The 22010-nt window shown below is 37.7% G+C and overlaps 2 protein-coding genes across 6 annotated transcripts; both read left to right on the forward strand.

Annotated features, from left to right (window-relative positions):
* Window positions 1–987: 987 nt before the first annotated feature.
* On the forward strand, window positions 988–20856 carry LOC127795029 (tyrosyl-DNA phosphodiesterase 1). 4 transcript variants are annotated; one of them, XR_008021731.1, is made up of 19 exons: window positions 991–1305; window positions 1394–1573; window positions 1844–2116; window positions 2279–2443; window positions 3076–3136; window positions 3970–4046; window positions 4137–4394; window positions 6068–6157; window positions 7085–7219; window positions 10453–10602; window positions 15944–16047; window positions 17364–17417; window positions 17521–17611; window positions 17797–17874; window positions 18038–18188; window positions 18273–18399; window positions 19089–19467; window positions 19657–19704; window positions 20617–20856. XR_008021731.1 is itself a non-coding variant. In XM_052326434.1 (17 exons), exons 1-16 carry the CDS (start codon window positions 1285–1287, stop codon window positions 18368–18370), a joined length of 1992 nt encoding a protein of 663 aa, XP_052182394.1. In that variant the 5' UTR covers window positions 991–1284; the 3' UTR covers window positions 18371–18399; window positions 18482–18623. The 4 variants fall into 4 exon arrangements, 3 of the variants coding, with proteins under 3 accessions (XP_052182395.1, XP_052182394.1, XP_052182393.1); XM_052326434.1 differs by lacking the exons at window positions 19089–19467; window positions 19657–19704; window positions 20617–20856 and adding an exon at window positions 18482–18623 and having other exon boundaries at window positions 18032–18188; XM_052326433.1 differs by lacking the exons at window positions 19089–19467; window positions 19657–19704; window positions 20617–20856 and having other exon boundaries at window positions 18032–18188; window positions 18273–18623.
* LOC127795030 (polyubiquitin) lies at window positions 19375–21228 on the forward strand. Of its 2 annotated transcripts, XM_052326437.1 has the most exons (3): window positions 19375–19467; window positions 19657–20544; window positions 20773–21228. In XM_052326437.1, exons 2-3 carry the CDS (start codon window positions 19657–19659, stop codon window positions 21028–21030), a joined length of 1146 nt encoding a protein of 381 aa, XP_052182397.1. In that variant the 5' UTR covers window positions 19375–19467; the 3' UTR covers window positions 21031–21228. The 2 variants fall into 2 exon arrangements, with proteins under 2 accessions (XP_052182397.1, XP_052182396.1); XM_052326436.1 differs by having other exon boundaries at window positions 19657–21228.
* The last annotated feature ends 782 nt before the right edge of the window (window positions 21229–22010 follow it).

The raw sequence follows: 22010 nt of genomic DNA on the forward strand, positions 1-22010 counted from the left end.
ATTGCTATGATCTAGGGAATAGATAAATCCAAGTCTAGTTTGAACAACACAAGATAGACATTCCAAGGCCTTTTGATGTGACAAGTCCTAATCTCCGTAAGCCTAAGATACAAGATGTTCCACACTTATCCGATAATTATAATTCAAATCAATCTTAGACTCACGAGATTAAGGGGAATTAACTAATCATCCATATCATAAGTAGGGCCTACTAATTCTCATCAAAATCCTCATCATGAAACTCAATCCAAAAGATATGAAAAGAGTTAGAGGGATGAGCTAAATGTATAACATTCTTCTTTACTCTTTCAAGTCTACAAGCTATCTCTAGAATTTTTTTGTTGGCTTAAGTATAAGAGTAATAATATCATCTTAGCTTAGCCTCAAGTCAATTACTCTTGTTTTGCTTATGCAGAAATTTCAAAATTGGATTAGTTTGAGATATGTGGTTCTAATTTCATGGCAAGTCTTATAAATTTAAGTCGTGACTACATCATCACTATATAAGACCATTCTTAATGTATATAAAATATTGGTAACAGAAACCATATGCAAAATAAGAAAATATGAATGCAATATAGATGAAAACTTAAGATAATGTGTTACCGTATAAAAAGATAAAATTAGAAATAATATTATTTTTAATAAGATTTGAGTGAATTTTATGAAGCTAAAATATGCTTGACAAGATCAAAACAATATAGTTATAAGATATAAAAACAGTGAAATGAAAGAAAATTTTGAAGAGAGATGAAAAAGAACTTGGGGGTAATAAATTGTTTTTTTCTTATTCATGTAATACATGGTGGACAGTTACATTGCTTCATAATGTTTAGTAATGAGTTGATAATAGATGCAGAACCGATCCGCGAGCTAAGGCTGTGTTTGGAAAATGTGAAAAGAAGTAAAAAGGAAAGAAGGAAAAATTACAAAATCAGAACATGAAAAATATATATATTTTCCTTCTCATTTTCTTTCCTATTGTGGAACAAATTCCAATTCTCTTTTTTCTTCTCTTTTTTTAACCTTCCTCGCGTTGTTCCAAACAGAGCCTTAGCCCCTGGCCGGTGATGTAATTGGTTAAACCTTCCGTCACGGCGTCGCCGCCCTCTCCGGCCGTTCTGTTTACTCCACATCTCCATCACCAATTCACAACCGAAAACACCATCTTTTTTTTTTTCTTTTTCCAGGCTGCTCCAAAACCCACCCCTTTCTCTCTTCGCTTCCAGGAAGCTGCTTTTAGCTTTATCTCTTGTATCCGTACATGCAATCGACAATTAATCAATGGCCGCGTCTTCTCTTCCGGTATTTCATTTGTGTTATACTTCTGTACAACCACTTGTTCTTTGTTTCTTGTTTTTCCTTTTAGTTTGATTTTTCGTTTCATTTGAAGAATGGGTTCTTGGTGCCACTTTCCAACAACTTAGACGAAGAAGCGTCAATTCCCAAATTACCGATTTCCCAAAGCCCTAAATCCGTCGGCCGCAATTCTGTTCCGGTCTCCGATAAGAGACTCAGCCGCAAACATATCTCTATATCGGCCTCCCGCGATGGTTCCGCCGATATTATTGTGGTATGCCTTATCTATATTACTCTTTTGTTTTTCCGTCGATGGGAACGCGCTGCCAGTATCCTTCTGATTAAATTCACTGGACGCGCAATAACACACAAACCGTGCACACCATGTAAGTTAACATAAATATGTTTGGTCGCCCGAAAGTTTTGAACACTGGTGGCAAAGGAGGCCATAGCCACTTACCACTAGTCTTTTTATACCCGTAAATGCCCGTATTCTGGAATTTGGTTCAAAACGAAGTGTTTGATATATTGAATGGTATTGTAGGAGGGAACAAACCCCATTGTTGTTAGATCCCAGGGTCAGAGGAAGAAAGTTCTGTCTGGAGAAAAAGTGAAAATTATACATGGTGATATTATTGAGTTGATACCTGGACATCATTTTTTTAAGTATGCAAGTACGGCTGCTGAGAACAACTCATCTTCAGTCAGAAAGAAGAGGGCTCCAAATGAAAGTAGTGAACTTGTTGAAGGTGAGAGGGAAAATGTGAAAAGGAAACGGCAAGTGTCTGAAGATGAAGCTCTAGTGAGAAATTTGCAGGTATTATTCCAGCTTCAGTGTTATCATTAAAAGATTAAAAATGGAAATATGAAAAGGGAGAATGGTGCAGTTCATTGGAAATATTAATACTGTTGAGTTCTTTTGTGGCATTGGATTTGTTCTCCGGTTGATCACTACTCTCTTTTCCTCTGTGTTTCACAGTCTGAGCTGTACAATGATAGCCTAGTGGAGGACAGCACTTTTGAAGCCATCCGGCAGTTTAACGTTCCTAAGGAAAAGTTACCTTTAACTTTTCAACTTCTACGTGTGCAAGGACTTCCTGCATGGGCAAATACCTCTTCTGTTTCTATTGCGGACGTGATCAAGGTAATTCTTCACTTTTAGCAGTATAGAGTATTGGAACATTAGTGAAACTAGTTGTACCCCTGGCTCCTCATAAGAAACATATTATCAATTGTGAGGAGGTCATCTATGACAACTTTAAGTTGACCTCATAACTTTGAGACCATTTACGTGAATCATTGACCAGCATTTGGTATTTAGTTAAAATGTTCTGTAGATGACTGTATATTAGTGCAAAACGTGGAATTTGCTCTCAAATACTGCCATAGGGCATGGCAGGTAAAATTCATAGGGTAAAGATAGAAATTTCTATTCATTACAACACAAAGAAAGCTATTCTAACTAGTTCAAGAAATTTTTAGGATGCAAATCCTTTAAAATGACTTCTGACCTTAGGATTTCTCTACTTCTGGGAACTGTGGCACTGCAAGTACTGATTAGATATTATTTGGATTGTTATGTTGGAAATTTTCTCCTGGAAGGACTATTAAGATTTCTAGCTGATCCTGTATGAATTGGCATACACATTATCAAGTGTATGATCAGTATGGAAAGTAAGTGATGTATACTACTGGGTGTTCTGCTTATCATGTGTACGATCAGTATGGAAAGTAAGTAATGTATACTACTGGGCATTTTGCTTATCTCTTTGGCAGGGCAATGTGCTTGTGGCTGTCCTTTCAAATTACATGGTGGACATGGATTGGTTATTTTCTGGTGAGCATGATTAATCAAAGTTCTATCACCTGTTTCTAATAGCTCTGACTTCTTGGTTCATGTACTCTTTTTGCATAAGAAGACGAATTTCAAGTTCAAGATGATCATACATTAATTTAATTAATTTAGCTTGTTGAGATATTAGATATCCTCTCGTGCAATCTGAATACAGTTGGTGGTTCAAGGAAAAATGTATGTGTGCATGCAGCTGTTTGTGTATGTGTGTTTTCACCATCTATTTTATTGTCTTGCAGATAATAATAATTTACATTTTATGTGCATACACTCCCAGTTTACCAAAACTTGTTTTCCACTTAAATGCTCCTATGGCCTGTTCAAGGAAACAGCATATTCTGTTCATAGTCATTATAGTTTGTTAAAATGAATATTTAGCTATGTGGATGTATTATTGATTCTCCATGGTTGATGCTGTCATTCCTCTCAACTCTGAAACCTTTATGCAACCATATAATTGCATTTCTTGGGCATCTCAGGGTACTTTCATCTATGTTTCCCATGCTTCAGATAACTACTCAAGTAGACTTTTGATCAATATTTATTCATATACTGATCCGATTACATAGACTTAAGGAATTTCTTTAGAGAACTTGCATACTATGACCACCCTTTTAGAAGATTTATTTTGTTGGAGTTCTTTGATTGTGTTTTCCACAACACAAAATACACATTACTATGGAAATACCAGAATATTGTAATAGGTGTAGTCCGTACTGTTACCCCTCCCATCAAGTTAGAATTTCTACTTGCATTTAAATGGATGTATCCCATTCTGACCTGTAGCAATATTTTTTTTTTTAATCCTTTTGATGCAGCATGTCCGGTGCTTAAAAAGGTCCCTCATGTTTTGGTAATTCATGGGGAGAGTGATGCCACTGTGGAGCATATGAAGGTCTGACTGAACCATAATGTAATAATCTTAATTATGCATTCGAAACGTCTTAGTGGGTGGATGAACTTTAACTTTGTTAATTGTTTATAGAGAATCAAGCCGAAAAATTGGATTTTGCACAAACCCCCATTACCAATTTCATATGGGACCCATCATTCAAAAGCCATGATTCTTGTCTATCCTCGAGGTGTGAGAATTATTGTACATACAGCAAACTTGATTTATGTTGACTGGAACAACAAAAGCCAAGGTCTGTGGATGCAAGATTTCCCTTGGAAGGATCAGAATAGTTCAAACAAAGGATCTGAATTTGAAACTGACCTGATTGATTATCTCAGCACATTGAAGGTACTATAAAGTCTGGTATGCTATTTCAATTTTGAATGCTCTACTTAAAAGTGCAGGGAAGGCCTGTTTGATTTATGTTTTAAGTTTTTTTTGTGGTAAAAATACTGGGATACAATTTATGATATATGAATTATCTGTTCATTTTTACTTGTGCTTTCTTCCTTATCTCCTTTACCGAATCAAGCAATGGTATTTCTACTTATCAGGTATTCAGGTGATTGGTTTCCTGTACTAAGGGTATTTTATTTTATTCAATATGAGTTATCAGCATGGGTTCTATTGCATTCCTTGATGGCTTCTCATAAAATTAGGTCTCTGATAGATTGAACTTTTTCTTTAATGTGATTTTAATATTTTTCTTTGTTTTTCTTGTGCCTGCATTATCCTCTATCAACTTTTTTCTGTTTGACTGCTCCAGATACTCGTGCTATGTTTAAAAAATTCTTTCTACCCTAGCATACTATTGTTGCATTTCTGAATTTGTAAAACAACTACATGGTTTGTTTCAACAATTTTTTATTCTGTACTTGACTGTTATCTCTCTCCCTCTTTTTATATATGTGTGCTGTGTGCACTCACACTTACAGGTATCATAATTATGCACAAAGTCGGCTAATCATCCATAATGTTATGCTCAATTATTTTTATTTCATCATCAAATTAAATCTGCTTGTGACAGTCACGTTTACTTCTATTGTCATCAATGGATCCCAATCTTGGGTAATGAGTCCTGGATAATCATTATAGAAGTATTGGTATAAGGGCTGAAAAGGTTAATGATGCTTGCTCCTAACTCGCTCACTTTATAAATTTGATTAGCATTTCTCATGTTTAGTATGTTTTTCTAATTGTCTGTTAATTATTTCTTTTTATTTCTGTCCTTTTTTGATTAAGCTTGATTTGTTGTTGCTTTATCATTTTTGGATCCTCAACTTCCTCCCATCTAATTTACTCTCTCTGTGCTAAAATAAAACAATCATTGAAACCAAATTATAATGAATTGTATATTTTATATATAGAATCAGTTCAATTTTGGACCCCAAGTAATGGAAGTTGGCTGTCAGTGAATGTAAGGCGCAATGCTTTGCACAATGGTGATAGTTGGGATATTAAACATGGAAGTGTTGTTTTGAGTCTAAAAGTTGCTATCATGCCAAAAATGTTCAGGATACATACAGAGGGATGAACATTTTAGTTCTCAGGGAGTACAAGAAGCAATCACTTGGTAGAACTACAATATGATTGAACAAGAATTTGGGGACCAGACATTTTTCAAAATATTCAACTTTCCTATTCTTACATGAGCCAAACTACTGTATTGATTATCCTTCATTCCTTCAACATAAATATACTTTTGTGCTTATAGATTGCTGAGAATTATAAACCCTGGATAATCAGTTTGCCTATGCAAGCACTCCCTCTATCTGTCTAAATGTGCATGTACTGTGTGTATGTGTGTGCTGTGTTTTTGACTCAGTTAGAATTCGGCCTTTTACTAATGTATTTGCTTATTACTTATTTTGTTATTATACTCCAATTCTGGAATAGAATATTTGGACATTCAGCATATCTTTACCCATAAATTTAATGAAATTGCTCTGTTTCTTGTCTCTAATTGTCATGTCAGTGATGTTCTGGAGAATGGCATTGATGATCTTTTTAAATGTTTGCAGTGGCCTGAATTTAATGTTAATTTACCAGCTCTTGGCAACCTCAATGTCAATGCATCCTTTTTCAAGAAGTTTGACTACAGCTGTGCAATGGTATGGGTTTAGTTCCTTGATGTTAAGTACTTTTATTTCCTGAAATTGTATTTTGTTCATTTGATACTGGCCAGTGTGAGCAATTTACAAGTAATGCATACAAATTCTAGAACACCAAACTATTTTTTTCTTCTTTGTTAAAAGAAGAATTATCAACCTAATTATCTCCTGAAAGTAAAGCGGGTAGTATCTGGCCTCTTTATATATGAATTGTGCTTGCCTTTTACATTACACTTGGATTTAGTGTAGTTGGTCATGATTATAAGCTTCTTGGTAATATTTACACCAACTTTGTATAAATATCGAAAAAATTTCTCCTAGTCTATAATTTTCTTAGCTTTATCAATCCTCCTAAAACCTTAATCACAGTTGAACACTAGGTTGCAGACCTTACCAAATATGTTTAATTATTAATATCATTATTTAGCTGTGATTCTTTACCTAAATTTTTTGGAATTTAGGTCGACTAATTGTTGGATGCAAGAATATTGTCTAGCATAATATATTTTGGCATGCTACATGTAAATAAAATATTGGCTGCTGCATTGTTTTATCAAGATGGATATTATTTTTCAGAGTTCAGACAACTTTTGGGAGTTATATCTTTTTATTTCATCGTGTTTGATCCTGTGATTATGTATCCCCAGTACATCTTGGTATGACATATTCATCATAATCTTTTGGCATTTTAGCCAATCAGCTATCCTCATAGAACTGCCACTGTTTTTTGGTGGGCTGTCAAGCTTGCTTCTCTGGTGGCATGCTCATTTGAGGAATGCTGCTTTAGAACTTTGGTTTTGTTCATATATTGTTGTTGCTTGATTTTGTTTCTGTTGGCAAATATTGTCCTCACATATTCTACATGTACATTGTATGTGCTGGTATGCCACTTTGACGTCTCTGAAGCTTGTTATGCATAACTTACAGGTTAGGTTGATTGCATCTGTCCCTGGATATCATAAAGGTGCCAATTTGAAAAAGTGGGGACATATGAAGTTACGTACCATTCTCCAACAATGCATCTTTGACAAAATGTTTCAAAAGTCCCCCCTCGTTTACCAGGTAGGACCTGATCTTTCTTGGTCTGCGTGGGAAACCCATCATAAACCTCTTGTATCTAGACTTTGTACAGAGAATAATATTGTAGTATATGTGCTATATTTTTATGCACAGCTCTTGTTTGTTCATTGCTGGATTTCATCATATCACCATTCTTTATACTTTTTGCTGAACATAAATTCTTTTTTGTTAAAGGAAAATGAGTAAGAGGGTAAGATACAAAGGAAGATGAAAACTATGATTTCATTTAAGGACCCCGTAGGGTGGGGTTCATTTTGCATCAGTTACAACATTGACATAAAATAGTCATAGTCTAGGGCACAATTACACTACTTAGTGCAGAAATACTAATGTCATTGTTTAATCTTTGTGTGGTTTGAGCTTGATACTTTCTTTTGCTCCTATTATTTTTTAGAGTAATGCTATTTATCTAGATTGGAAATAGATCTCTAGTTTAGTTGGCGCCTTTTCATTGAAAAATGAAAAGGTGCAGGTGTCCATATTTACATTGCACCATTTCATTTTCTAATGAAAATGTGCCAATTAGATTGGAGATGGATCTCCAATCTAGATAAATAGCATTACTCTATTTTTTATGAAGATATATAGAGGGCTAGCCTAGGTAGCAATAGTTAGGTTGCTCTTTTATCATTGGCAGGGGCAGATCTAGCCCATGGGCAGCCCCCCCAAGTTTTTTGAAAACTAGACTTTTTAGCCTAAAAAAATAATGAATTTTTTCCAAGCCCCCACCCACCAGCCCAACCCCAAATCTATTGCCCCCTCTACTGCAGACCCTTTTCTTTTAAATAACCCGACATTTAGGTCTTATTTTTAAGAAGCCCAAGGAAAACTAAGCCCATGTGATAATAGTAAGCCACTAGGGCTTGGAAATTTTTTTTGAAGGCCCTCCAATTAAACAATCCTAGCTCCGCCCCTGGTCACTGGAGGTCATGGGTTCAAGTTGTGGAAACTGCCTCTTTGCAAAACAAGGGTAAATTTACATACAAAGACAACCCCTAATGCTTGCAAAATGGAGAGCCTTGTGCACTAGAGCTGGCTGCCTTTTTATGGGAAGGATACATAACATGGGTAACCTATACCTAACGTGATTGGTGCATTTTTCCTTCACCCCTCGCTTGCTTAGGTACCTCATTATTGATTTAAAACCTAGTTTGGGTCCATGTGAACTCAAAAACATGGTGCATTAAGTACTGAAAAAATTATGAAAAAGGTACAATCATCTATGCTATTCTAAAGGTTAACCCTCATTGTCAAATATCTGTACCAATAAAAACATCATGTTGACATTAACTTTTATTCCTTAATTAAAAGGCAAAAGGGTGATATTTAAAAGACGATGCTTGAGTTTTCACAGCTCTGTTATCCCATAATTCCCATATCTCATGGATTTATATTGGCCCCACAGCCATGCTGTAATTTCAGATAAAAATCACAGTGGCTGAGTCAAACATCCAAGACACCAATACTCTCAGAGTCACAGTGTTTCTGTGTGATCATGGTTGCTTTTCTCAAAGCCTAAAAGCAAACTGTACTGGCTGTGGAGTTAGAAGTTCATCAAGGGGACAGTTAGGAAAAGGAGGGATGAGTATGAGGTCTCCATGGTGGCATCCGTGTTGTTTATGGATCACTAACAAGAAGGGTCACGGACAGGGTTGTTTGCTGCAATTTGTAACGTCAACAGTGATCATATTGGGTCAGATTTGGCATGACAAAGAAATGAATCCATGAAGGAATGGAAGGAGAGGTGTCATGACTCAATTTCACATTAGTGGAGGTCTTGGATATATTATTTAGTTCTATGAGCCTAAGAGTTAACTTTTTTGGGTGCAGACTCATGGTGTTATTAGTGGTATTACAGTCGGCTCAGGACCACTATTTAGTGGATGTGGATGTGGGGAAAGAGATATTTGAGACTGACTCAAGTCAGATTTACAAGATATGAGATTTCTGGCATAGCAAGGAGACAAGTTTGGTGAGGATTCCATAGTTGAAAGGAGAGGAGGTAGTTGTTGTCATGACCTAATATCACACCGGTATTCTTACTGGCGGAGATCTTAGGCTTATTGCTTGGCCAGTTGGTCCTATAAGTTGGAGAGAGAATTTTAACTATCACCTTTTCTTTCTTTTTCTTTTTTGGTGAGGCCCATTGGTGTTACAAGAGGAGTTTCTGATGGTGGCTTCCCTAATGGTGGCAACTGATCACATAGTATGTGTTTTTCTTATGGTAACAGTGACTGCTCCAGTGTTTTTTCAGCACCATGGTGCTGATGATTGGTTTGCGAGGTTTTTGATTGTGGTGGGTCTCTCTCTGCCTAGAGACATGAAGTCATAGATATCCATTAAATTTCTAATGCTTTCTTAGATCTTCTTACTCAGAGAACCTATTCCTCTAATTCTAAGGTTCACATGGTATAGACTGCACATGTGCAGCACTGTCAAGTTCAGCAAAATGCACAATGCCACATGGTAGTTGATAGATTCACTGCTAGGATGGGCCCATTCATTTGTTGGCAATACATGAATAGGTTAGCTCTCCTAATATCTAATTGGTGAATGCACTTTGTTGTGGATGTTACTAATTTAATGCAGTGGCTTTAAACTTTGTCACTTGGTGGATAGGGTGCAAGGTAATTTTGTCTTCTTGCTTCAATAGTTACAATTCTTTCTTTCTCTCTCTCTCTCTCTCTATATATATATATATATATATCACAATATTTCTGTTTACTGTTTTTTTAAAATGTCAGACCAACCTTGGATTTCTGTTTTTCTTCTTCTTTTTTCTTTTTTTTCATGATCTTTCAAGAGATGTACATGTGGAGTCAATGGTTTTGTGCCACAATTTTCTATTAAAATTTCTCAATGAAAATATAGGTTATTTTAGGGTAGCTATTACAATTTAAAGTCAGATTATGCAATGATTTTCACATGTTTTGCTTTGAGGCCTGTGTATGTTTTTGCATTTGGTTATCTAATTCTTGTTAAATATTAGATTTCAGCCAAAAAAAGTCAAATATTAGAGAATAACACATACATCACATGTGAAAGCCACTTTAGTAGATGTCAAGTTGGGTCCATCAGAGGGTGTTCTGAAGCAATATATTAGAAATTGTATTACTTTGGGGTGTTATTTGAAGGAAAAAAAAATGTAGTCTATATCTTGCATCCCTCTCAGGAATTCATTCTCTGGATGCTTCCTTATGTTTACCACGTTACAGTTCTCCTCTCTTGGTTCTTTGGACGAGAAGTGGATGTCCGAGCTAGCATCATCAATGTCATCAGGTGTCTCGGAAGACAAAAAGCCTCTGGGTTTAGGGGAGCCCTTAATAGTATGGCCTACTGTAGAAGATGTGAGGTGTTCGTTAGAGGTAATATCAAGTTGTTTGTGAATGCATGGTGTTAATTGTTATTATCTTGCTAGATTTATATCATGTTCCATGAAACTTTTATGAATTGTGTTATTTTTATTAGAAAACAACCTTTCCCAGAAAGGAGAAATGTGTTGAGAAAAGAAGAAAAACCTGACTTAAATTAAGATGCAGCACAAGCTGTAAATTTATACAGCATAGGCACAACCTGCCTTATGCAGATTTAGGAAACTACACAGCCTACCTTATGCAGATTTAGGAAACTACCAAATCTAGGAAATACCAAATCTAGAAAGAAATAAAAGGAAGGCTACAATAACCGAATATAGAAAGAAATATACAAAAAAGATACAAGACATAATATACAATCAAATCACTTAAATAAGGAAAGCAAACTAATTAAATAAATCTCCCATGGACTCCCGTGGATATGAAACAATATGAATGAGCCCCAGAAGGAATATGAATCAGCCACATCTTCTAACACTCCCCCTCAAGATGGAGTGTGGATGTCATACATTCCCATCTTGTATAGAAGCTTGTGAAATATGCTACCCGAAACCCCTTTAGTAAATAGATCAGCAAGTTGTTTGCCAGTAGGAACAAATGGAGTACAAATCAAGCCACCTTCAAGTTGCGCTTTAATGAAATGTCGATCAACTTCAATATGTTTAGTCCTATCATGTTGGACGGGGTTATGGGCAATATTGATAGCAGACTTGTTGTCACAATATAATCGCATAGGAGCTGTCCAACGGATCTGTAAATCTACCAAGAAATGTACAATAACCCGAGGTTGACCGTCTATCAGCAAGGGATCCAGCATAATCTGCATCAGTGTATGCTTCCACAGACATGTGACCACATTTTTTAAATAAAATGCCTTTACCGGGACTGCCTTTAAGATAATGAAGAATACGATGTACAGCCTTAAGATGACTTTCTTTGGGGTTATGCATAAATTGACTAGCTACGCCCACGGCATAGGCAATGTCTGGCCTTGTATGAGAAAGATATATGAGCCTCCCCACTAACCGTTGGTAGGATGCTCGATCAACAACCCCTTCTTCGAGGTCAGCACCAATACGATGATTTTGTTCAATTGGAGTATCAATTACTCTACAACCCAACATACCAGTTTCCTGTAAAAGATCCAGCACATATTTTTGTTGTGAAATAAAGATACCCTCCTTAGATCGAGCCACCTCAATACCCAAAAAATATTTTAGATTGCCCAGCTCTTTTATTTCAAACTCGTGAATCAAGCATCTTTTCAAGGCATCAATACCGTCTTTATCATCTCCTGTCACAATGATATCATCAACATATACTAATAGAGCAGTGAGTTTACCCGTTTTAGAATGATGAATAAAAAGAGTATGATCTCCTTGACTTTGTTTATAGCCCAAACCAAGCATCACCTTTGTAAACCTCCCAAACCAAGCCCTGGGAGACTGTTTCAGCCCATATAGGGCTCTCTTCAATCGGCATACAACATTTTCTCCATGATTAGTCAATCCGAACCCAGGAGGAACTTCCATATAAATTTCTTCTTCTAAATCCCCATATAAAAAAGCATTTTTAACATCAAATTGATACAATGGCTAGTCTAACATAGCTGCTAAAGACAACAAAATTATGACAGTATTCATTTTTGCGACGGGAGCAAATGTCTCAATGTAGTCCACACCATATGTTTGTGTATAACCATTGGCCACTAATCTAGCTTTGTACCTTTTAAGAGAGGCATCTGATTTATATTTCACTGTAAATACCCATTTACATCCAACAGTTTTCTTTCCTTTAGGTAGCTGGACCAAATCCCAGGTTTGATTCTTTTCAAGTGCAGTCATCTCCACCTTCATGGCCTCCTTCCAATTATCATTACTTAAAGCTTCAGATAGATTTTTTGGGATAGGGATGGAATTAAGGTTGGTCAAGAAGGCCTTGTGTGTCGGAGACAATTTAGAATAACTGAGGAATAGATGTAGGGGATGTTGAGTGCAGGCTCGGGTTCCTTTTCTTAAGGCAATTGGGATGTCCAGGTCATCCAAAAGTGGGTTAGATGGCTGAGTGTTGCTTGAAATAGGTTCTGGTATAGCAGTAGAGACTGTAGATTGAAGTAAATTAGGACTCTTGGGTGAATCAGGTTGAGGGCTGCACTGATCTACACAAGGATTAGATGATTCAGCATGCTTAGAGATAAAATCAGGACCTTTTCTCCTTGAATAGACTTGTAGTGGGTGAGAAGAAGAGTGAACATTCTCTCTTGGAACCAGATTTAAGAAATCTTGAGGATGATTTGAAGGAGAAGAAGAAATTGGAAAATTTGAGAAATAGAATTCCCTTGACTGTTCATCCAATGAATTGGTCTCCCACTTAATATCAGTCATATCAAAATATGATTGGTCCTCCACAAAGCTTACATCAGCCGAAACAAACAACTTCTTGGATGGAGGATGGAAACACTTATAACCTTTTTGAGTGGAGGAATATCCAACAAAGACACACTTAGGGCTCTAGGATCCAATTTCCCTCTATGAGGAGAATGATTATGAATAAAAACCAAACAACCAAACACTCTTAGGCAAAGATTTGTTGGAATAAATTCTGGGAATGCCTTAGCAAGAAGCTGAAGAGGACTTTGGAGGGCAAGATTCCTAGAAGGAAGCCTATTGGTGAGATATGTACCTGTCAAGACAGCTTCTCCCCAATAGCGTTTAGGCACATTATTGTGGAATAACAAGGATCTTGTAACTGCCAACAAATGACCATTCTTCCTCTCAGCTACTCCATTTTGCTAAGGGGTATAAACACAAGAAGACTCGTGAATTATACCCATCTCTTGAAAGAAAAGAGATAGAGTTTGGTTGAAAAAATCTTTGGCATTGTCAGTTCTCATTCTTTTAATTCCAATACCAAATTGTTTCTTAATCATGGTATAGAAATTAGGAAAAATGGTGCATATTTCTGATTTGTTCTTTAGAAGATACAACCACACAACCCGAGTACAATCATCTAGGAACAACACAAACCATCAAGCATTCGAAATACTAGGAATAGAAGAAGGACCCCAAATGTCACTGTGAATTAAGTCAAAAGGAAGAGCACATCGAGTATTATTAAGAGGAAATGAAACTCTTTTATGCTTAGCAAATTGACAAACATCATAGTGTAAATCACTATTATCTAATCCCTTGAACAAAGAGGGATACATAGACCGAAGAACTACAAAAGATGGATGTCCTAGGCGAAAATGATGAAGCCATAAAACATCCTTATTGGATTTAGCTAAAAAAGATATAGGAGAAAAATGTTTTCTATCACTCAGCCCACTAGACTCTTCAAGGTAGTACAGCCCCTCTTTCACCTTAGCATGCCCATCTTCTTCCTCATGTCCTTTTCCTGAAATTCACAAAAATTTGGATAGAAGATGACATGACAATTAGTGTCTTGGGTCAGCTTTTTAATAGAGATGAGATTGGTGTAGAGTTTTGGGACATGGAGAACATCTTTCAGAATTAGGTAATTGTTAACAAGGATATCCCCTATTCCAACAACAGTAGTTAGAGATCCATTAGCCAACACAATCTTTTTAGTACTGGGGCATGGTTTGTAGTTTAGAAATTTGTGTGAAGAATGGGTCATGTGGTCAGTTGCACCGGAATCAAGTACTCAGTGTGATTTAAAACCTAAATCTAAAGCATTTAAGCAACAAGAATTGAAAGTAATACCTGTGAAGACAAGATTTGAAGCACTAACACCTTGCTCTTTTTCAAGAGACCCCAATAGGTTCCTTAACTTCTCAATCTCCTCCTGTTTGAGCCCCATCAATCCTATTTCTTTACCTTCTGTATGCTCTTGGTCACTATAGTTGGTCATATGAGATGGCTGTTGACCATTGGCAGTGTAGGCCTGAACCTTAGCCTTAAGTTGTTGTCCTCCTTTTGTTGGCTTCCCATGAAGCTTCCAACATTTATCAACTGTATGCCTTGGCTTCTTACAAAAAGTTCACCACAAACTATCTTTGTTTGTGGTCCAACTTGTATCCATGAATCTTTTATCTTCTTTAGTCCCTCGTTCACGTCCAGCTCCTTTTAGAGTCAATAGAGCTGAATTCTCCAAGTGACCATGCTCCAACATAACTCCTCTTCGACCTTCTTCTGCACGTACAATAGAAATTACTTCATTTAAGGAGGATAGATCAGGCTTACCAAGAATCTGAATTCTAACAGCATCATATTCTAAATTTAGTCCAGCCATGAAATCATATATTCGCTCCTTCTCTACAAATCTCTTTTGAATTGCTGCATCTTCAGTGCATTTCATTTGGATGCACTGATAGTGATCCAATTCTTGTCACAAGGTCTGCAACAAGTTGGAATATTCGGTGATAGACCGATTCCCTTGCTTGGTTGCTGCTGCCTTGGTCCTATGTTCATAAATCTGAGCGGCATCACGTACCTTCGAATAGGTATCACTAATCTCCAGATTCATGGAGTTCCATAGCCAAGACATGACTAATGAATCTTCTTCATCCCATGCACCATACATAGGATCATTCTCCTGCGGTCCAGATCCCTCCAAATGACTCAATTTTCCCTTGCCTTTCAAGAAAGTCTTGATAAGTTGGGACCATTTGAGGTAGTTCTTGCCATTCAACCTATAGGCTGCTTGGACAATCGGAAGTTCTCCAATACTATGACTGATCGAAAGTTCCCTCCCAGTGCCTTGACTAGAACTTTCTGTAACATCAGTCATGCCTACTGATTTTTCAGTTTCGGCCGCCATGCTTTACAATCTTGACAGGCCTAGGACTAATCCTAAGGCTCTGATACCATGTCACGAAAAAGAAGAAAAACCTGACTTAAATTAAGATGCAGCACAAGCTGTAAATTTATACAGCATAGGCACAGCCTGCCTTATGTAGATTTAGGAAACTACACAGCCTACCTTATCCAGATTTAGGAAACTACCAAATCTAGGAAATACCAAATCTAGAAAGAAATAAAAGGAAGGCTACAACAACCGAATATAGAAAGAAATATACAAAAAAGATACAAGACATAATATACAATCAAATCACTTAAATAAGGAAAGCAAAGTAATTAAATAAATCTCCCATGGACTCCCGTGGATATGAAACAATATGAATCAGCCCCATAAGGAATATGAATCAGCCACATCTTCTAACAAAATGTTATTTACTTATCCTTTCTGGATTCTTCAATTCATGTCAAGCTTTTCTGGTCCATGTTGGCTGTCATATCTGTAGTAACCAAGCAAAGACTAGTTTCATTAATTTTTATTTTCCTGCACTGTTTAACATACTTATTCTCAGGGCTACGGTGCTGGGAGTGCCATCCCAAGCCCATTAAAAAATGTGGAGAAAGAATTCTTAAAGAAGTATTGGGCGAAGTGGAAGGCAAGCCATACTGGTCGATGGTAAACTTGTTTCCTTGGTTGAACTTTTGAACCCATCAGATAAAAATTTTTGGAGTCCTTTATGATGGTACACCACATGGTTCTCATTTCTTATATCTCAATTTAGTAGTTCTCCTCTTTGTTATCCTTGATGTTAACATGTTATCTAAAGGACGGTTGTTTTTGTCTTCTCAAATTGTCTGACTGCTTCTATAATGATGTGAATACTATTTGGTCTTTTGAAGGCCTACCTCTTGGCTGTGAATTAGCAAATGGTAACTGGGCTCTGCTTATATGTATTTTGGTTTAGATGAATTCTAGCTCAACAATCATCTCTATTTGTGGCCATTTCCGTGCTTGATAGAAACAAAAAAGAAAATAAAATAAAGATAATGTAACTCTATCAACACTAGAAACTTGTAATAGATGTTTCATGATGTGACTTCTAAGTTTGAAGTTTCGTGGTGGTAAGGGGAAGAATATTTCATTGGCGGCTAATTACTTTTTTTTTTCTTTTGCATTATACTGCCTTCTCAAAAATTTCCATTTCTCAGTTGTGGAATTGCTGAATTACTTCAACACCCAAATCTGTGATTTGGACTGGCAAGAAACAGTGCTTCTCAAAAATTTCCTTTTCTTGTCTATGCAGTTGCTGAAGTAGTGAAAAAACAATTGTGTTTTGAGCTGGACACGAAATGTTACTTTTTTTTAACTCTTCCAAACATTCAACTCATTCTGACGGGACCAGAAGCAACCTTTAATTTCCCCAGGTTCAGAAAATTAGCCTTGCATATACTTAAAGGAACAAGTGCATCTATACAATATTTTCACTTTAAAAAGCACTTGAGCAGCATGACTGAAAAATATTGGCATGGCCTGCATTAAGGTAATTTTAACCCTCTGCTGTCTTGCATTCCATGTGAATGCTATTACTAAATCATGCATTTCGATTGGTAAATAAATAAGGTGTGCTCTTCTTTTGGAATCTCGAAGAATTTATTGAGCTTTTGAGTTTTGATTTGATACCTTGAATTACCTGCTCTGCTTCACCAGATGTAGCAGAAACACTCTCTTGCCAAAGCCAGCAGACAATAGGACTGACACTGTACCCAAACAGAGAGTTGGTTAATATTTTAATTGTTACTGATATTCGGTTACTTAATTTTTCTATAGTACCTTTAACTATATTGGTTTAAGAATATGTTGTCATTGAGCGCTGCTGCCACCTTATATTACTGATATTTGTAGCTCTCGGTAATATTTTTGTACAAACTTAACAAAGGCAGAAAAAAATAGTATGTTTGTGCTAATCATATTGTTATTCTTCAATGTCCCAGTTGCGCAATGCCTCATATAAAGACATTTGCCCGTTATAATGGTCAAAACCTAGCGTAAGAGTCCATCTCAACTTCTTGTTTGTTGAAGATTAATGTTTTCCCCCATTGTTTCTCCATATGGTGTTAATACTAAAACTCATAGATTTTGCTTCAACAGGTGGCTCCTGCTAACTTCAGCAAACCTAAGCAAAGCTGCCTGGGGAGCACTCCAGAAAAACAATTCACAGCTGATGATCCGTTCTTACGAGGTATTTGCATCATAATATAATTCTTCTTACTTGAAGACTTCTTTCCAAGATAAAATTCCATTGCGATTAGTTTGTTTTCACCTGCCGTGCCAGCCATGGTATAGTCTATCTGCGGTACAACTTATCTCTGCTGTTCCACCTTCAAATTTTATTGATCTTATGGCACATTTTTGGAATCTGTTCAGCTTGGAGTTCTCTTTATACCTTCCCCTGTCAAATCTGGTTGTGGATTTTCTTGTACAGAGAACGGGGATTCGGCAGAGGTAACGGCTTCATTTCATGCTTGTTGAAATATTTATCTACCCCTTTGTTTCTTGTGTTTCTTTCTCTGTTTGGAGAGGTTGGATGTTCATATTGACCCACATTCATCAAGGAAAAAGGAAAAAATCCATGAGCCCACAAATCTGATTTTCCCATTAGCTTCAGGACAAATGTGGAAAATCATTGGACTATTCTGAAACGAAACGAACAAAGCTTGTGACTCTGGCTTGGCAAGGAAACAGTAACACAGATTCCTCTGAAGTAATCCGATTGCCAGTGCCCTACGAGCTTCCTCCAAAACCATATTCTGCCAAAGGTTAGCGATGTTTGCCAGTTGGTCATCCTCCATTTCTGCGAAACTGTCTACCTGTTTCATCCCGTTGTGTTCTGTTCTATGCAGATGTCCCGTGGTCCTGGGACAGGCGATATCAGAAGAAGGATGTCTTTGGTCAGGTTTGGCCAAGACAAGTTCAGCTATACACTTCCCAAGATGCTTAACCCTTCAGGGATTTAGGGCTCTAGGCAATGTAAGTAGTAAACATTAGCTTCATTCTGTTTGTTTGAATTGTTATCATTAGCTTTTCTTCATGTATGATTGCCTCTTTAAAGTAAGGTGAAGCTTCACCGAGTGATGCGGGGTGACACCGTGAGTTCTCATCCAGAAATGCCAGTTGGAGCTGATTCATGCGTTTATGGAACCATTATGTTCAAACTTGGAAAAAAGAAGAAAACAGGATGATCTTTCTTCTTCTTCGGCTAACTGACTTGTTTTGTTTGTTTGTTTATTTGTTTTTTCCCCCTTTCTTCTTCATATAGTAACATCATCCTCACTGGAATGCAAATGAGAAGGGTACAATTACCCTCTTTGAGAAGATAATTAGACACGAATTTTTATTACTTATTTATTTGTGTGACTCGTAAAATTAATAATAAAATATCACAAGTGATTAATATCAAATATATGTCAAAATTCAGTATGAAAAAGACAGTATTGATATAAAAACATCAGCTGGTGGTGCATCCAACGTACAAATTAATAATAAAATATCACAAGTGATTAATATCAAATATATGTCAAAATTCAATATGAAAATGACAGCATTGATATGAAAACGTCTGCTGGTGGTGCATCCAACTCGCCGAATCGAATCCTTCTCATTTTCAATTGCTTTCTCTAAAGCCCATCCAATAATTGTTTTCCGTTTTCTAATAATAGGCAAACTGCGGACGGCCGGCCATCCGGTAATTGACCATTTGAAAATGACGTCGAAAAGCAGAGATGAAATGAAAGACCAAGTAAATAATTAATTAAATACATATTTTATTTAACGCCGTTGAGACGCCGTATACTATTGCCGGATTTCCAGAACAAACGGTCACCCTTCTCCGTACCTTATCGGAAACTTCCCGTGTGGTCTATGCTTGACAGCTCAGCCGTACACGTGTCACCACCAACTCCACCCATTCATTAGGTTTCTCCGCTGCCTCCCTCCTACAAATACACCCCCCTTTCCCCTTCCTCTCCGCCATTGCAAAAGAAGAAACCAAAAGCCACCTCTGATACCACCTGCCTTCGACTCTTTCATTCCGTCAAGGTTACAACCTTCTCCTCTCTCTCTCTCTCTCTCTCATTCGTGTTTTCCAAACCTTAAATTATGTATCAGTTATTTTTATAATTTTTTATATAAAGATTGTAAATTTTTGAAGATAATTGGCATACACTGATCCTAGCTTAGGTTTTGAGGGTGATGATCTGATCTTGGTTTTGTTGTTTTATTGTACAGATGCAGATCTTCGTCAAGACCCTGACCGGAAAAACCATCACTTTGGAGGTTGAGAGCTCCGACACTATAGACAACGTCAAGGCCAAGATCCAGGACAAGGAAGGCATTCCCCCGGACCAGCAGAGGCTGATCTTCGCCGGAAAACAGCTCGAAGACGGCCGGACCTTGGCCGACTACAACATCCAGAAGGAGTCGACTCTCCATCTCGTCCTCCGTCTCCGCGGGGGGATGCAGATCTTCGTTAAGACCCTCACCGGAAAAACGATCACCCTGGAGGTGGAGAGCTCCGACACCATCGACAACGTCAAGGCCAAGATCCAGGACAAGGAGGGTATCCCGCCGGACCAGCAGAGGCTGATCTTTGCTGGAAAGCAGCTCGAAGACGGCCGAACCCTGGCCGACTACAACATCCAGAAGGAGTCGACTCTCCATCTCGTCCTCCGTCTCCGCGGGGGGATGCAGATCTTCGTTAAGACCCTCACCGGAAAAACGATCACCCTGGAGGTGGAGAGCTCCGACACCATCGACAACGTCAAGGCCAAGATCCAGGACAAGGAGGGTATCCCGCCGGACCAGCAGAGGCTGATCTTTGCTGGAAAGCAGCTCGAAGACGGCCGAACCCTGGCCGACTACAACATCCAGAAGGAGTCGACTCTCCATCTCGTCCTCCGTCTCCGCGGGGGGATGCAGATCTTCGTTAAGACCCTCACCGGAAAAACGATCACCCTGGAGGTGGAGAGCTCCGACACCATCGACAACGTCAAGGCCAAGATCCAGGACAAGGAGGGTATCCCGCCGGACCAGCAGAGGCTGATCTTTGCTGGAAAGCAGCTCGAAGACGGCCGAACCCTGGCCGACTACAACATCCAGAAGGAGTCGACTCTCCATCTCGTCCTCCGTCTCCGCGGGGGGATGCAGATCTTCGTGAAGACCCTCACCGGAAAAACGATCACCCTGGAGGTGGAGAGCTCCGACACCATCGACAACGTCAAGGCCAAGATCCAGGACAAGGAGGGTATCCCGCCGGACCAGCAGAGGCTGATCTTCGCCGGTAAGCAGCTCGAAGACGGCCGAACCTTGGCCGACTACAACATCCAAAAGGAGTCGACTCTCCACCTCGTCCTTCGTCTCCGCGGCGGCATGCAGATCTTCGTGAAGACCCTCACCGGAAAAACCATCACCCTGGAGGTTGAAAGCTCCGACACCATTGACAACGTCAAGGCAAAGATTCAGGACAAGGAGGGGATCCCGCCGGACCAGCAGAGGCTGATCTTCGCCGGGAAGCAGCTGGAGGACGGCCGGACTTTGGCCGATTATAACATTCAGAAAGAGTCGACTCTCCACCTTGTGCTTCGACTCCGTGGTGGGTTTTGAGATGCTTGCTATGCGCTGGGTGTTTGTGCCGCTGCCGTCGTCGTGGTGTGATTGATTGTTAACTTTCTGTGGTTGTGTCTGCCATGCCTGCTGTTGGTGCCTTTGTGTGGCCCAGATGCCTTGGCTGCTGTTAAGGGCTTTTGGTGTAATATTCAAAATAAATCGTGCTTTGCAATGGAAATAATGGGCTTCCAATAATCGAATTGTCGAATTGTGTGTATTATTCTCAATTAAATAATTATAATTTTAAATTGGTGAAATAATTATAAAATTTTAAATAAAATATGTTGTAGTCACTTATTTTAAACTATTTGCGTAAATTTTTCATGATTTAAAAATATTTTTACACATATTTAATTTTTTGCATAAACACTTTTTTCCGCCATAAATAAAGTTAATTTAAAATCTAATAAATTAGATTAAGCGAATCACACAAAAATTAACTAAAATTAAGTAATTAAAAAATCAGCCATCAAAAGAGACTCTCCATCGGCTAAATGAGTCGGCAGCCGAAGTTTATGTCATCTCCAATCACACTCTTTATCTTATTTTCTATTATATTATAAATAATTCACTCCCTATCTTAAAAAATTGTGCGTGCTCCAACTACATTCCCTATCTCATTCTTTATCTCACTCCCTATCTCACTTATTTATTAAAAAATTTTAATTCTAATTATTTTACCTCACTTATAATTTTTATTACTACAAAATTTATTAGTTATTTGATAATTTAATAATAAATATGACGGTAATAAATTTTTATAATATTTAATATATTTTAAAATAAATTTACTAATATTTTTTAAAAATAATTATTTAGCAAAATTAATTAAAATATTTTTATAATTAAAAATTAATATTTTTAACAACGGTTATATTCCAATGGAATATTACAACGGTCATATTCTAAACGGTTATATTCTATTGAAAGATTCCAACAACGGTTATATTCCAACGGCTAGATTCTAATAGAATATT

The sequence above is a fragment of the Diospyros lotus genome, chromosome 2, assembly GCF_014633365.1.
Source record: "Diospyros lotus cultivar Yz01 chromosome 2, ASM1463336v1, whole genome shotgun sequence".
NCBI lineage: Eukaryota > Viridiplantae > Streptophyta > Magnoliopsida > Ericales > Ebenaceae > Diospyros > Diospyros lotus.

What these genes read in the sequence shown, in the direction of transcription:
- LOC127795029 (XM_052326433.1), top strand. Translation starts at nt 1,285, where the DNA reads ATGGCCGCGTCTTCTCTTCCG. An exon ending in TATAATGGTCAAAACCTAGC is followed by an intron (nt 17,418 to 17,520) that starts GTAAGAGTCCAT and finishes TTGCTTCAACAG; the next exon opens with GTGGCTCCTGCTAACTTCAG. An exon ending in TGATGATCCGTTCTTACGAG is followed by an intron (nt 17,612 to 17,796) that starts GTATTTGCATCA and finishes GAATCTGTTCAG; the next exon opens with CTTGGAGTTCTCTTTATACC.
- LOC127795030 (XM_052326436.1), top strand. Translation starts at nt 19,657, where the DNA reads ATGCAGATCTTCGTCAAGACCCTGACCGGAAAAACCATCACTTTGGAG.